The sequence below is a fragment of the Helicoverpa zea genome, chromosome 9 (genome assembly GCF_022581195.2).
Source record: "Helicoverpa zea isolate HzStark_Cry1AcR chromosome 9, ilHelZeax1.1, whole genome shotgun sequence".
Lineage (NCBI taxonomy): Eukaryota > Metazoa > Arthropoda > Insecta > Lepidoptera > Noctuidae > Helicoverpa > Helicoverpa zea.
The window spans coordinates 7,679,416-7,694,058 of NC_061460.1; the positions used below are offsets into that span (position 1 = coordinate 7,679,416).

General features: G+C 37.4%; 2 protein-coding genes and 1 long non-coding RNA gene across 3 annotated transcripts; 2 read left to right on the forward strand and 1 right to left on the reverse strand.

Moving 5' to 3' along the window:
* Positions 1-637: 637 nt before the first annotated feature.
* On the reverse strand, positions 638-4,190 carry LOC124633369 (DNA polymerase subunit gamma-2, mitochondrial). Its single transcript, XM_047168561.1, has 7 exons — positions 3,812-4,190; positions 3,129-3,691; positions 2,902-3,036; positions 1,667-1,820; positions 1,472-1,587; positions 1,206-1,310; positions 638-793 (listed from the first exon to the last, which is right to left on the reverse strand). Exons 2-7 carry the CDS (start codon positions 3,528-3,530, stop codon positions 713-715), a joined length of 993 nt encoding a protein of 330 aa, XP_047024517.1. The 5' UTR covers positions 3,531-3,691; positions 3,812-4,190; the 3' UTR covers positions 638-712.
* LOC124633370 lies at positions 4,180-5,283 on the forward strand. Its single transcript, XR_006984737.1, has 2 exons — positions 4,180-4,626; positions 4,965-5,283. It is a non-coding gene; the product is annotated as an uncharacterized LOC124633370 (long non-coding RNA).
* Positions 5,284-6,980: 1,697 nt separating this feature from the next.
* On the forward strand, positions 6,981-12,839 carry LOC124633195 (aldo-keto reductase family 1 member B1-like). The gene is made up of 7 exons (XM_047168346.1): positions 6,981-7,093; positions 7,387-7,529; positions 7,967-8,108; positions 8,352-8,546; positions 9,414-9,613; positions 11,282-11,437; positions 12,689-12,839. The coding sequence occupies exons 1-7, from the start codon at positions 7,019-7,021 to the stop codon at positions 12,738-12,740; spliced, it is 963 nt and encodes a 320-aa protein (XP_047024302.1). The 5' UTR covers positions 6,981-7,018; the 3' UTR covers positions 12,741-12,839.
* Positions 12,840-14,643: the final 1,804 nt, after the last annotated feature.

The window sequence follows — 14,643 nt, forward strand, 5'->3', positions numbered from 1 at the left end:
AAAATACTGAAGTATGGACCTTAATACAAGTACAATCCAATCCAAAACGATTGGGTTTTAGCGGTCATTGGTGGGTATATGTGTACCTATTTGTATCATGGCGTATAGGCTTCGAAATTGTAATCACATACACAGCTAGTGTTTAGAGTTTAAACGGCAGAAATTAAATCAAGCGTAGCTGTAAATAATCAAATTGATAACTGTAACCTGTGGTATGTAAAATCTGAATGTTCATAAAAGAAAGCAAAAGTGAAGTATTACCTTCACAAACATTTCTAATCGCGAAAGGTCGTATGACGACGTTTCTAATTTTCAGACCGAAATTACTGGATAGATTCTGATGAAACTTGGCAGTAATAACTTATACCTACTTTTTCGGGTGCTTGAGAACCCTTTCATGAGGCAACTGTTACAATGGCTTTGGATTTTAAACACATATTTTTGTTGACAAGTGTGATTGAGCAACACTTCATTTTGCGAATTCGTTTGTGTAAGATGATGCCTATCTTGGAAACTTCCAAGAAACACTGAAGGTACGAGTTCTTGGTAACTCGACGTCATACCGACTAACTAATGAACCTAAAGATTCTTAATTTTTTTATGGATTTTATATTAATTAAAATCAAACACTTTAGAATTATTTAACAAAAGTTTATTCTCTACACATGTCATGTACCTACATATAATACTTAAAATTCAAATTCTTCATTCTTTACTTCAAACAATCTACTTCTTTTTGACTTCCTGATATTAAAGCTGCATATTTGCATAAGTCTGCTATGTGTGCTTGTTCCTGAAAGACAAAAATATTTGTAACTAGGTGTTTAATATGATGATGAAGTTATGGGCTAAGGTACAAGCAAGTTGGGCTGCGGGATTGTTCGAAAGGTTTACCGCAGCCCTGGTACATAAAAACCCTACGACGGAACACAACGGTTTTTAATCAGTAAGAGTCTGACACTCCCTCACCGCTGCTAACCCAGAGCGGGGGTCATGTGATGATTTTTGACGTCGTTAAAAAAAGGTATAAGCAAGCTATTTGGCACAGTTTTCATAAAACTTGATGTCGTTTCGGAACTAATTTCGGTCACAAAATCGCGCGTGTGTTCGTACTCTTACTCCACCTCCGCTACCCGCTGATGCCTAGAATATCTTAACAATATCGCAGCATAAAAATAATACAGAGAAATGTGTTTCAAAATTACCCTCAATGTTGTACTACTGTTCATTAATGTCAATAATCCGAATTTGAGTGTATTTTCTTCCAGTATCGCCGTATAAGTGACACCCATACGGAGGCCTTCTTTTATCTGAAAATATGTAGCAAAATCAGAAAGTTACTTATGGTGTTATGTTAATATTCATTTTGTTTTTAATATGCATTAAAAACATTACGACATAATCAGGCTGATCCAACAATCGCTTAAATTAATATAGCTAAATACATTACATTATATTTTCATTTTATTACCTGCATATCTAATGGAAGAGAAAAATCCGGTAGCCATGTTGAGATGTTGTTTATCTCTAGTCTCTGGTACAGATAACTCGCCAGTTTACACAAAGGACCACCATTAATTGATTCTTCTATAAAATAAATAAATACAATTGTAAAAATATTTCAATAGACATAGGAATATAAAATACGAATTATAAGAAAACATACTTCCTATATTCAAGGCAATGGAAATCTTATAAGGTGCGATTTTTCTGTGAAGCCTTAAATAATCTTCTCTGTTGCTGCTGTTTAATCCATCCAGTAGAAGAACAAATAATGCATGCTCTAAGTGTATAGTACAGCCCAAAGTACAAGTTTTGTTCTGTAAGTTTATAATAAAAGCACAAGTTTACAAGTTTGTTGACTGTACAGGAACTGCACAAGAAATGTTAATAATGTTAACATAAACCGCAGGTACATCTATACTAATATTATAAAGCTGAAGAGTTTGTTTGTTTGAACGCGCTAATCTCAGGAACTACTGGTCCGATTGAAAATTTCTTTCAGTGTTAGATAGCCCATTTATAGGGCAGCCACCATCGTGGCGGTAAGTCCCCTCTTTGAGGAGTGGCTCGGGAGGAGTCATGGCGCCCTCACGTACCGCATGACGCAGGTCCTCACCGGACACGGTTGTTTCGGGAGGTACCTGCACCGAATCGGTCATGAGGAGGCGCCCGGGTGTCACCATTGTGCGGACAGCCCCGAGGACACGGTGGACCACACAGTCCAGGTGTGCCCCGCATGGGAAGGGCACCGCCGGGTCCTCGTCGAGGCTTTGGGCGGCGGCGACCTCTCGCGTCTGGCCCTGGTTCAGGCCATGGTCCGGGGCGAGAGGGAATGGGATGCCGTCGCCTCCTTCTGCGAAGCGGTCATGCTCGAGAAGGAGGAGGCGGAACGCCAGAGAGTACGCACCTCTCATCCCGGCCGCCGCGCTGGACCAGGTAGACACCATGGGCGCCAGGTGTCGCGAGATGACTCCCGGCCACCGTAGGCGTGGGTCTGTGGGCGGTGAGTTCGGGTGGCTCATCGTCCCTCTGTCTGCTTAGACGACAGACCCGTGTCGACGGCGCGCGTTGTTCCATGCGCTCCTCAAAGAGATGTCAGCAACCCCAGCAGGGCCCAGCAGGGCCAAGGCCTGCCGGGGCTGCGGGTTGTTCGAAAGAGATACAGCGGCCCTGGTACATAAAAGGCCTATGATGGAACACAACGGTTTTTAGTCAGTAAGAGTCTGACACTCCCTCACCGCTGCTAACCCACAGCGGGAGGGGTCATTTGATGATTTTTGAAGCCTTTAGGAAAAATTAAAAAGATAGCCCATTTATCGTGGAAGGCTATAGGCTAGTAGTAGTTCCCACGGGATGCGGGTGAAACCGCTGGCAGAAGCTAGTAAAAGATATACTTACAGTAGCGTTAGCTTCAAAAGAGAGGCTTTCCACAAGCCGATCGCCTTTGGGGAAACGTGCCACTATATCAACATTACCAGAATTGCCATCATACTTAAGTTCATTTGTAGAGAATAAACTTGGTGTTGTTGATATCTGTAAAGTTAAATAACTTTATTTTATAAGTACAGTTGTTTATAAATATTTATTAGACAGGATAAAAGCATTTTAATAGAAATAATACTTACACTACTCCACCAGTATTTTCTATATCTTTGCCATTGAATGAGGTATTGCATACCATAATGTTGAGGCACAATAAGTTCTAGTGCTAGTAAAGATTTTTTTCCTAAATCCCAGTTTTTGTATTTTAGTTCTAAGCCTCTATCTTTCTTATAATCCAGCAAGTCTTGTTTAACAATACCAAATGCTGATGGATTATGTTCTAATTTGTGTGTTAAGTCATTTAGGAAGACAGGCATATGATGTTTACCAGATTTTATATGGTTGTACTGAAGCCAGTCATTATGAATATTTTTTATTAACAATTGACTAGGTTCCCTCAATTTAAATTTAATACTGTTATCCTGTGAGTGTAAGATTGTGAAGAACTGTTTCATTTGAAACAATTTTTTTATTTCAGTGTTCATATTGTTTAACTTTAGATGCCTCTTGGTCAACTTCTACTTCATGTAAGGGTATATTTCCTATAGGTGCAACAAAATAGTCATCCTCCTTTACTGCTGCATTTTTCAGGATTTCCTTCTGGCAATTTCCTTGAGTTACTTTGTCTTCTCTTAGTGCTAAGTTGCTAAAAAAAAAAATTGAGATGAGAGGTGAAAGTATTGAATAAGTTCATGAATTAAAACTATTCCATCCATCACTAAGAAGGTATTGATGGAAGAAAGTAATCAATAAAATTGTTAGTTACCACGAAATATAGTCAAAATTGCTTACTGATCTTCCAGGACTGAATATAAGGGTTCGACATCGTCAGTATTGATATGAAGAATGCCGTTAGCGAAGGAAATAGAATCTTCTAAAATTTTTAAGCCTTCTTCTGTATCATAACTTACTAAAGAAAGGCGTTCTAAAAGTGCAATAGTATTTCGGTCCACTTTCACGGCGGAAGCATGACCATTTACCAAAGTCGGAACAGGCGTTTTTGGTATTTTTGAGTTCAAGTTTCTGCAGGCTATTTTAATCAAATTCAATGATCTAGGGGTTCTCTTCACTAATTGTAATATCATACTTATTTTGGGTTGGGTATTTTTTTGTGTTTTGAATATGCCTGAAATTACTGAATAATGAAAATGAGGAAAATGTCCAAAAAAATGACACTTGTCTGTCAATTCTTGACACTTACTTGTCAGATAGAAATTATGCCCTTCCCACACCTGTTTTGTTAATATACCTTTTTAAGTAATGAATACAGTAGAAATATGTACAATGATCGAGCGCATAATTCTTATATCCCATTGTAAGGAAATAACCCATGGGAAGTTTATATAAAGGTATTTTATACAGTCTTGTCTCAAGCGGTAGTTTCGTTGCGTTTTGTTTCAGTATCAGGCTAGCTCGGTTGACCAGTTATATAGCAACCTTTGAACAACTGTTTTGAAGTTGTCAATGTCATATGATGAACATAACATAACCTAGATTTGGGCTATCTTCATTTTCTAATTTTACAAAATTGGATTATTCAATCCTGAAAATTTAAGACTATAAAATATAGACTTATATCAGGTACGTTTGTGTTTATGTTACATCCATATGTAGTTGGTGGCTGCATTGCTTACTAAATCGTATGAAATCAATAACACACAATGATAATTTATTTGTTGAATACATTTATTTTTATTATCCTTTGGAGCATGTACCCAGGGCAATTTTTTGTATCCATTAAAAAACTATAATTTCGTCTTCTTTGCTTCTTGTCGTCGAAGGTACCTTCTTTGTTTCCCACAGTTGACCAACCACAAATAATTCACTTAATTTGGTGTACTATGCTGCTTGTGAATAAACTTATAATTATTAATAATTAGTTTAACCAAATTCTTAAATTACTTTTTACTCTATTTCAGGAAATATGAAAAAGTATGCTCGGAATGTGTTGTATGACAAACTCCACAGAGGGGGTGTGCTAGTTTGTGTTGGCCTGACTCTCTATGGTTCAGTACTCTTAGGTGACCATTTCTATAAGTATTTCAAATATGTCCGACCTCAAATACAAGCTAGTAAGGAAGCTGCTGAGAAAGAACTCCTAGCAGAAGGATCATCTGAAAGACTTCTGTAAAATGTGATCCTCATGCATATTGTGTTTACTTAGAATAATAATTTAAGCTGTAAATGTAATTATTAGTTAGTTTTGATGTTATTTTATTAAAATCAATGCCTAAGTAATTTCATTATTTTTATTTTATCCTCAATCAGTACCCTGATATGTAACACAAATCAACCTTGTTATGGTCTGAAATTCACAATTTTGTTGCTGGCTGGTCCAGAGCAAATGGTTCTGGATTATGCTCCTACATTACATTTCTTACATTTAAAAGTGGTATAAAATTAATAATTAAAAGTATGTGTTAGGTAAAATGAGTCTTCATTTTGGAGAATTTGAGGCTGCTGGTTTCACGGGATAGAAATTCTAAATTTAAAAATAGCTTTCAGATGTAGGTACCTATGATTTTTTTCTGCCTGTCGTCTTGCCACTGGAACCCTGAAAACAGCCCGCCACTAACGTAATGTCATTCGTCAAGCTTAAGCATTTAGTCTTGTGGACGGCTAATAGATGGCGTTACAAAGCAGTACCGAGTACCGCACATTACCGATGGTACAAAATGTAAATGATGTTCTAGTTTCTTTATTTTTGAATCATGAATTCAACTACGCATAGTATTATAATTAAAAATGATATAAGAATATGATAAATAGTTGTAACTAAACTAACTAATTAAAAAATACCTACGACCAGCGCCACGCTATTGCCCAAACGAATCTATCAATTGTTGAAAACAGCACCATTATTGGTTCAGCCGTGGTAAGCCACTGCTGAACCTAAGACTTAAAAAAAACTACCACCCTAAGAAACTAGCAAGATTTTGTCACTATAATAATCTTTTTTTTCTACATAAATGGTTGCCAACCAAAGTTGATGAAATGACGCAAAATTACAAAAGCAGCGTGGCATTTGAAACCAGAGGGATGTAGGTACTTACTTATTTGCCGACTGGTTTAGGGAAGACGTCTGCTTCCAGCACGGAAATGTTTTATCTACCTATGCGAGGCGATTGCTAAGCTGTGCGCGATACCCTTAAGAGAAAACGTGGATGTAATAAATAGCTAGATAGGGCTGGTCACGTGCAGGTCGTCCCATTTATGCTTCTTGTGAACACTGAAGGAAGTGCTGCAATTACTTGTGATGGATAGTGAGAGTTAGATGCGGCCGTAAGGGTCGCGCCATCCATATAACTTTCTTATCCACCTTGAAGGGAAACTTTATGACATCTTTACGGGAATCGAAAAATATGGACGACCCTTGACATTAAAACGCCTGTCTCGTAGGTATCCCCGAATCCGATTTAAGAACTAAGGTTTTGACCACACTACACCGGTTAACGAGTAATCGGCGATTAACCGTGCCGCCCTTAAGTTGTTTACACGGAGTCGACAGTTAATTGCGGTCGCAGTCGGAACTTTATACAAAATAGGTACCTTCCTACCAATAAGAGTCGCTTTGGATTTTCTTGATGACATTTTGTAGCTATCTTAGGCTACTCTATAATAATTGGTATCTTATTACGAATTCTGATGGAAACAGGTTTTATATTTCATGCAACAGATATTTGAGTTGAGTTGGACGGTAGGTAGTGTTAAAGTCAGGTAGCCTGGTGTAGGCATAGGTTGCCTTACTAAGCAGTAGGTAGGTATACCTACATTACGTCAAACTTAATTTAACATAGCAAATTACAGTCCATGTAATAATTAACTTTTATGATAAGCGACACCCTGACCATGGCCTTCGATAGTATACTTTAAACAGTGATAAAAACATTATCAACGTTATGTATTTATATAAAACTTGTTATTGAGCAGAACATCTTATTCTCAACTAGTTGTTAAACTGCCTTTTACGAGCATGGCCGCTAAAATTCCTACTGTGAAGTTTAATAACGGACTATCGTGTCCCATACTGGGTCTTGGGACATGGCAGGTAAGACATTTGTTTTTATATGAAATAAGCATATCGACGTAGTGTTCTTAGCTGATTGTCGCCCTCGGGGGCTGTTCTCGTGTAAGGAGACATATTATAGCGAACAAGCGCATATTTGCGTAGACACAGGTGCACCCCCTGTACCTTCACTCACATATATCTCTCCCGATGACCATTTAATCTCCTTACTGGACCTAAATTATCAGAAAAAAAGATCTGAATTACAATTGTAATATTTATCGATAGGATACTAATAGGTACTAGGATACTAATAAATTGGGTATTTATTTTAGTCAAATCCTGGCGAAGTGACACGCGCGGTCGGCGAAGCGATCGACATCGGCTATCGACATATAGATTGTGCACATCTTTATTTTAACGAGAAGGAGGTCGGAGAAGCGATCAAGGAGAAAATTAACCAGGGCATCGTAAAAAGGTCAAAATATATGTCCATTTAGTATGTTTACGTACCATACCGCTTTTTCTTTCCGGTCAGAACTGTCTTTGGCTCCGAGTATCCGTAATCCTTGTGTTGTTTCGTTTTTATTAAATAACAAAGTCTCGGAGTTAATATTAGGGTTACCTACTAAAGAACGACGAAGTCTTTTCTATTTAAGAATCTCCTTCCAAGGAAATTGAATGAGTGTCAATTCATACGCAGGTACCTATCTATTTGTGTTGTGCGGAACGTGAAATCAGAATGTGGAAAGATAGTTTCGTATTTTATAAATCTTCGGAAATATTTATTCCATTTAAAATGTTTGAAGCAGTGTCTATTGATGTTTATCCCAGACACGATGTGTGAGTGTGGACCTCTATACACGTGTTATTATAAACATGTTTTTATATTATGCTTTAATGTTTGTTTTACAGAGAGGACCTTTTTATAACATCAAAGATATGGAATACGTATCACAGGCCGGATTTAGTGGAAAAGGCTGTAAAAATCTCGCTGTCTGATCTCGGATTGGATTATTTGGATTTATATCTCATTCACTGGCCTATGGCTTACAAGGTAAGCCCATTTTTATTATTCTTAAAGTTGTATACCTACTTCGAACTAAGCCCAACGCAACCCCGAACAGAAATTGAGTTTATTTTTGGTTAACAGAATTCTTTAAATCCACAGAAGACTTATGTAAATAACAAAAAACGTAAAAAACTTTTCAATTTAGGCGCAAGCTTTTTCCGAAATGATACCGAAGCAACATTAGCTTTATTATGTACAAAGCGGAATAAAATGTTGGTCTGATTTTAGGAAGGGAGTGATCCGTTTCCTTCAGATGCTAATGGCAAAGTGATTTACTCCGACGTAGACTACGTGGATACATGGAGGGCTATGGAGAAGCTCGTCGAGAAAGGCCTCGTTAAGAGCATCGGAGTCAGCAACTTCAATTCTGTACAACTGACTCGAATTCTGAACGCTGCTACAATTAAGCCAGTGACCAATCAGGTGAGGTGTGAAAACGATTCAATCAAGGGAGATTTTGGCGAGTGGAAAGAAAAATATTTATACTGAATTAAACTCAGTAAATACTGAAAACGGTAAAACTAACCTACATATTATGTAACTTTTAAAGTTACGCAAGATGGGTGGTTTTTTCCTTTTTATATTGTGTTTACGTTCAGTTTTACGTTTTTAATTTGTCGGTCCTAGCAATAAGTATAACATTAATAGAATAATGATTTCCAATTTGCCCATAGCAAATAATACTGAATACCTACTATCAATTGCGTCCGTCCATCTCACATGCATATTGAAATCAGGAACACAAATATCTCTAAAATCACTTGGTGTAGCATCACAGGTAACTGTGATGTGAAGCTGGCAGGTGGTCGTCGTTATGCATGCCTTTTGCTAAATAAATTCAATTTATGGTAGTGAAGTTATCGACGTGGTGGCCTAGTGGCTAAAGAACCAATCTCTAAATTACAAGTGCGTTCGTTCGATTCCAGGTCAGGCGAGTACCAAACAATTCAACTTTTCTAAGTTTTTTGTATGTACTTTCTAAGTATATCTTGGACATCAATGACTGTGTTTCAGAAGGCACGTTAAACTGTAGGTCTCGGCTGTCTTTGAACATCCTTGAACATCCTTGGTAGTCGATACGGGTAGTCAGAAGCCAGTAAGTCGGACACCAGTCTAACCAAGGGGTATGGGATTGCCCGGGTAACTGAATTGAGGAGGTCAGATAGGCAGTCGCACCTTGTAAAAAACTGGTACTCAGCTGCATCGGGTCTGGTCTAGACTGGAAACCGACCCCAATATAGTTGGGAAAAGGCTCGGGAGATGATGTAGTGACATTATTAATTGTTACAGGTGGAATGCCATCCATATTTGAATCAGAGTAAATTGTTCAACTTCTGCGTGGAGCGTGGTCTGACACTGACGGCGTATAGTCCACTTGGTAGCCCCCAGAGGCCGTGGGCGCAGCCCGGGGATCCTTCTTTGTTGGAAGACCCCAAAGTGTTGGCTATCGCGAAAAGGTTGAACAAATCGCCAGCACAAGTTCTTATAAGGTAATTTTGTTATAATTAATTTACCAGAAACTGTTCTTTAGGTACTTACTTTCTTAAATGCAAATGTAAGTAGGTGTATAAATGCTACGAATTCAAATCGGTTTACACTATAAGGTAAAATCAATGTTGGCGCTAGAACGTACATAGCTCAATTGCATTAATGTGTCTATCACCTTACCTTACCTTATCATCGTAGCAAAAATAAATATGCAATAATTATGCAATTTTATGTAAATTATTTTGAATATGACCGTGGCTTATGACGGCAAGATAAAAGTAGATAGTTTTAATAGAGATACAAACATAAGTAAAAGATGTAAATAAACTTAACGAACATTAAGACGGATAGTAAGCAGGGAGAAGGGACCGTCTCTGCATGTACGAGTCTGGACATTAAGTCGGAAATTATTCTATGTTATAAGTTAGTTGCAGAAAAGACCGAAACAGCTATAATAAATAACTTTGATAGTCAAATTCGGTTTATCACCATAGATGAAAAAATATTTGACATGGTCGCTAGCGAATTAATGCAGTTTGTTCTAAATCGAAAAATCTCTTTTTCAAAAGTCGGATCGAGTTCGCTTAATGACATTAAAATAAAATCGTTTTCGGCCTAGTCTATTGATAGAACTGCAGTCGATACTGAGGTTCAACGAGTTCCGTCGGTTTGTGTGAGTAAAAAGTATTTTGGCAAAGACTGACTATGCATCTCAGATTTACTTCATTTTATAATATAGGCACAAGTTCACTGACAACACAAACCTTATCTACGGTTATAAATATTATTGTTTATATATATTTCATTAGGGTCGGAATGTTTTATATTTTGAAGGTTCCACAACAATTGTTCCGCAACTTGCACAAAAACATAAATTAACGTCTATTTATTTACGTGTTTTTGATAACTTAATTGGCGAGTAAAAGGCTTCGTTTTCACAAGCTATCCATAATTGAAGTCAGTTTAAAATTAAAAGTTCCGTTCCGTTTTAGCCGATATAACAAATTGCTATTTCGGAGATCGTAATTTATTGCTTCATCTGACGATGAAACAGCTTCGATAACGTTTTTTTCTATGTTTCATTTTATATACAAAATCTAGTGGGGTACAAAATTTGTGCACAGAAAATAAAAATAACCGGGGACGCGAGGCAATGGAGCATCATTTGATGCGATCGACACCAGCCCTAGTGACCGGAACGAAGCCGTTTAGTAGATTTTATCGTTTTTATTTGTATGTTACATACAAGTAGTATAAAAGCTTCTTGTTCTATCCCTTTGGCTCACATTACGCAATATTGCATTTTTATTTTGTTTTGCATTTATATCATACAAGATAAACATGAAAATGTTCTCTATCGCAAGACAAGCCTCTTGCCTTGGTTTGTAGTTTATTCATGTTGCAAGAATAAACTCTACTATTATTTTTAGTTTATAACAAAACAAAAACTCTTTTCTAACCATAAACTCAGACAAATAGCGCATCTAATGTTTCATAAAATAAAGTAGCTACCACAGATGCGTAGGGTTAGGTTATGATACGCGACTGCTACGGGGCCGCTACGAGGCGGCTACGAGACTGCTACGACGCGGCTACGACGTAGCTACGACGAGATAACGTGGCGTATCAAATTGCAATAATTTTGTTGATTTTGCAATGTTTGTTTCAAGGTACCAGATTGACAGAGGCATCATAGTTATACCTAAGTCAGTAACCAAAAGCCGTATAGCAGAGAACTTCAACGTTTGGGACTTCGCCCTGACGAAGGAAGACATTAAGAGCATCAACAGTCTCGACTGCAACGGTCGACTGATACCGCAGGCAGAGTAAGTAAACACAAACATTTCAATACAAACTATGCTCTTTACTTCAGCACTTTATTCAGATGAGATTGTTATCGCTGCAAATAACGCGAACGTCTCAGTTTTTCTCCAAAATAACGTTCATTATCTACAGTAATGCTATTTTATTTACTTTCATTGTTTCGTGTCTCTATTGTGATGGATGTGGTGGCACCTAATATTTATTTGGCGTGATAGACTTTGATATCTGAAATTGTATTCAACTTTGTTTTCAACACAAAATGTCAGTTTTGGGTCTGGCAGCGCGAAATGGATTGGTGTATAGATTTAATTTAACAAAGACAGATTAGTGTAGGTATAATCAACTGTAATTTTCTTAAAGTTAAGAAACTCATAATAATTATGTTTTATCAGATTTTGTATAAAATTTACGAAAAGCTTTACTTTCCGTCAGTCGTCCCATGCATTGGTGCACCCACACGCGTTTCCCATTTCATTCCGGATCTGCCCCACCCGTTAATAAATGTTCAGTTAATAAAATGGTAACTATTGGATATGGACTTAATTAGGTGAACTTTCACGCTGACCTCCAGTTGAAAGTCCGTCATGGGCATTTCAATTAAATATGTTCAAACCCCATAGTTAATCAGATATAACAAGCCAGCTTTACATGACTCTGAATTAAGGTTAAAAATTATAATACGCCATTCGAGTAGTAAAGTATAGGACTGTTTTTTTTTGAACAGAAATATCATGTTCTCTCGAAAAGGATAAAATATTAACGGATATCATTACCGAACCTAAGTTTCGTGCTCCAAAAGTTTCATTGTCGTTCATTGATCCGTTGGGGGATGATTCAGTAACAATCACACAAATACCTCTCCCGCACTTTATTACTACTAATAATGGCTCTCGGGTTCACTCGCACGGAATTAGAAATTAAATATTTAGACACACAAGTCGGTGACACTTGGTAGATTGAAAAATATGTTTTTTACATATCCCCTAAAGAATTCTTTTTTTGTGTGCCATGGGCCTTGAATTTATCGAAATATGTATTTAAATATGATAAACCGTGGATATAAATGGGAGGTCCAGTGGTCGCTTAGTTGTGACGTAACGAACTGGCTAACAAACAAGCCAACTTTAGTGTTAACGATATTAATAATTGGGATTATGGTAGTTAGGATTAAAGTCCGAGTGATTAATACGACCGTTGTTACTAATACGATTTTAAACTTATTCTTTAATCAAAGATTAACGTTGTGTTCGCAGGGGTCGAGAGCACAAGGATCATCCCTTCGCTAATCCAGATATTATCTTCTGAATGCGGCATCCGACAAATATATACATTTACTTACTAAACCGGCTGTATTGCCATTGTTTTGTTGGTATGTTATTACATTAAATAATCATAAGATACGGTTAACGGTGTTTTACTTTCCCAAGGATTTTTTGTAGAGGTTTTGATCTAGCAAGCATTTCATTTTCCTCGTAGAGAGGCAACAATGTGCATGCCGTGAATAGCCACTACATTTGGGCATTTCCATCGAAGCCACACGTTCAGGGAGGTCGTGTAAAGGAACCGTCAATTCGTGCGGGCTCAGCAATATCCGGCCAAACACCCATCACTGTGTGTTTCCGCTAAACCTGTCAGACGCTTGATTTCGCTAAATCGTTCGCATTCTTTAACTCTGTCCTGTCTGATTAAGAAAATACGCAAGAAATAGTCCGCTGAATGGTCAGCGCGGACTTTAATCATCGTGATTGATAAAGGACACGTGGAAGTAGGAATTCGTCTTAGAAATGGCCTTTGTCCGCAGCCATACGCGCGTTTCTACTTTCCAGAGGCTCTCTGGAATATATTCTATTTAGCCTTTGAATATACAAATATTTACGAGCCAGGGAAGGCGAGATACTTGAAAGAATATTACGTAAGGCAATACATCAGTATTATGATAATGTGGATGATAATTACAGATACTAAACATATTTTTTTATCGATTCTGACTTGATAAATAGATTTCACCGCTAAACCAATGCAGATTTTCATATGGAAATATTTGCGTGTAAAATTATACTGCAGGCAGACTAGGACCATATGGTATGATGGGATTGTCGCGGGGTTAAAGCGAAACGCAGAAAACAGCTCGTTACTTCATAAACGTAAATATCGTACGCCTATCCCTATTTTTGCTGTACAAATCTGTGTGTACTTCCATTGTGTGTAGCATTTTGTCGGTGGTTGCGTACAAACATCGAGGCGAAAAAAGTTCCTGAGGAAATGTTCCTTGTTCAAAAAAGATCATAGTCGTCATTTTGTTACGTTACCACTTTCTAAATGAAAGAGAAAAGTAGAGGAAGTTATTTTGTACGAAATATTATTTCCTTAACGTGGTAGGCGAGGTTCGCGCAAACTAGCCTCCAGTGCAGGCACCGACGCTTCTGAGATAACGCAAGACCTTCATAACAGTACTTTATAACGTTAGAATTGTAACCAAAGTTAACAGTGTTTTTATAACTACCTTGTAAAAAATACAAACAAATACAGGACGTTACTTTAAACCATCCAAAAGCTTTTAGGAGTATCGATTCTGTCCTGTACGAGGTCACACATTTTTACCTTTCACACTAGACAAGGGTGACCCGAAGAATTTTTAACATTACCCTATTCTGAAAAGGATACGTGGGTGATCCTACATGAACATTGTCTGTCACAGGCCTAATGAAAATCTTGTAAACCACACACGCTCAGCAGTAGTTTCTCTACACATAAAATAAGTGTATGTATTCGTCTACACATACTTTTACATTACAATTTTGGTAGCTTTTTTTAAATTCTTTACTTAAAAGACGAGTATGTGAGCATAGATATAAAAGACACAGGCACAGGCAATAAGGCTTGATGTGAATACCTAACAATCAAAACCTTTGTTCTTTAAATAAAAACACACTTCGTTACAAGAAAGACGAGCTAAGAAAATTCATCAAGATAATAGCTTATGACAAACTTGAAATGGAACGTAATTACCAAATTGTATATCACGTACATCCCTTCGGGGTTTCTTTAATTTGGGAGTACGTTCAGACAATATATATTTACACTTGTGTCTTGTAAAATTTAATCTAAGTGCGTACCAAAGTTAGTCGTAATAAAAGTACTTAGAAAGTAGACACAAAGTTGGGCTTGGTATCTGTGAATACAATAATATAATGAATACTGAGCAAGA

What these genes read in the sequence shown, in the direction of transcription:
- LOC124633369 (XM_047168561.1), bottom strand. Translation starts at nt 3,530, where the DNA reads ATGAACACTGAAATAAAAAAATTGTTTCAAATGAAACAGTTCTTCACA. An exon ending in GAAAATACTGGTGGAGTAGT is followed by an intron (nt 3,037 to 3,128) that starts GTAAGTATTATT and finishes TTAACTTTACAG; the next exon opens with ATATCAACAACACCAAGTTT. An exon ending in ACAGTAGTACAACATTGAGG is followed by an intron (nt 794 to 1,205) that starts GTAATTTTGAAA and finishes TTTGTCTTTCAG; the next exon opens with GAACAAGCACACATAGCAGA.
- LOC124633195 (XM_047168346.1), top strand. Translation starts at nt 7,019, where the DNA reads ATGGCCGCTAAAATTCCTACTGTGAAGTTTAATAACGGACTATCGTGT. An exon ending in TTAAGCCAGTGACCAATCAG is followed by an intron (nt 8,547 to 9,413) that starts GTGAGGTGTGAA and finishes TAATTGTTACAG; the next exon opens with GTGGAATGCCATCCATATTT. An exon ending in CGACTGATACCGCAGGCAGA is followed by an intron (nt 11,438 to 12,688) that starts GTAAGTAAACAC and finishes TTGTGTTCGCAG; the next exon opens with GGGTCGAGAGCACAAGGATC.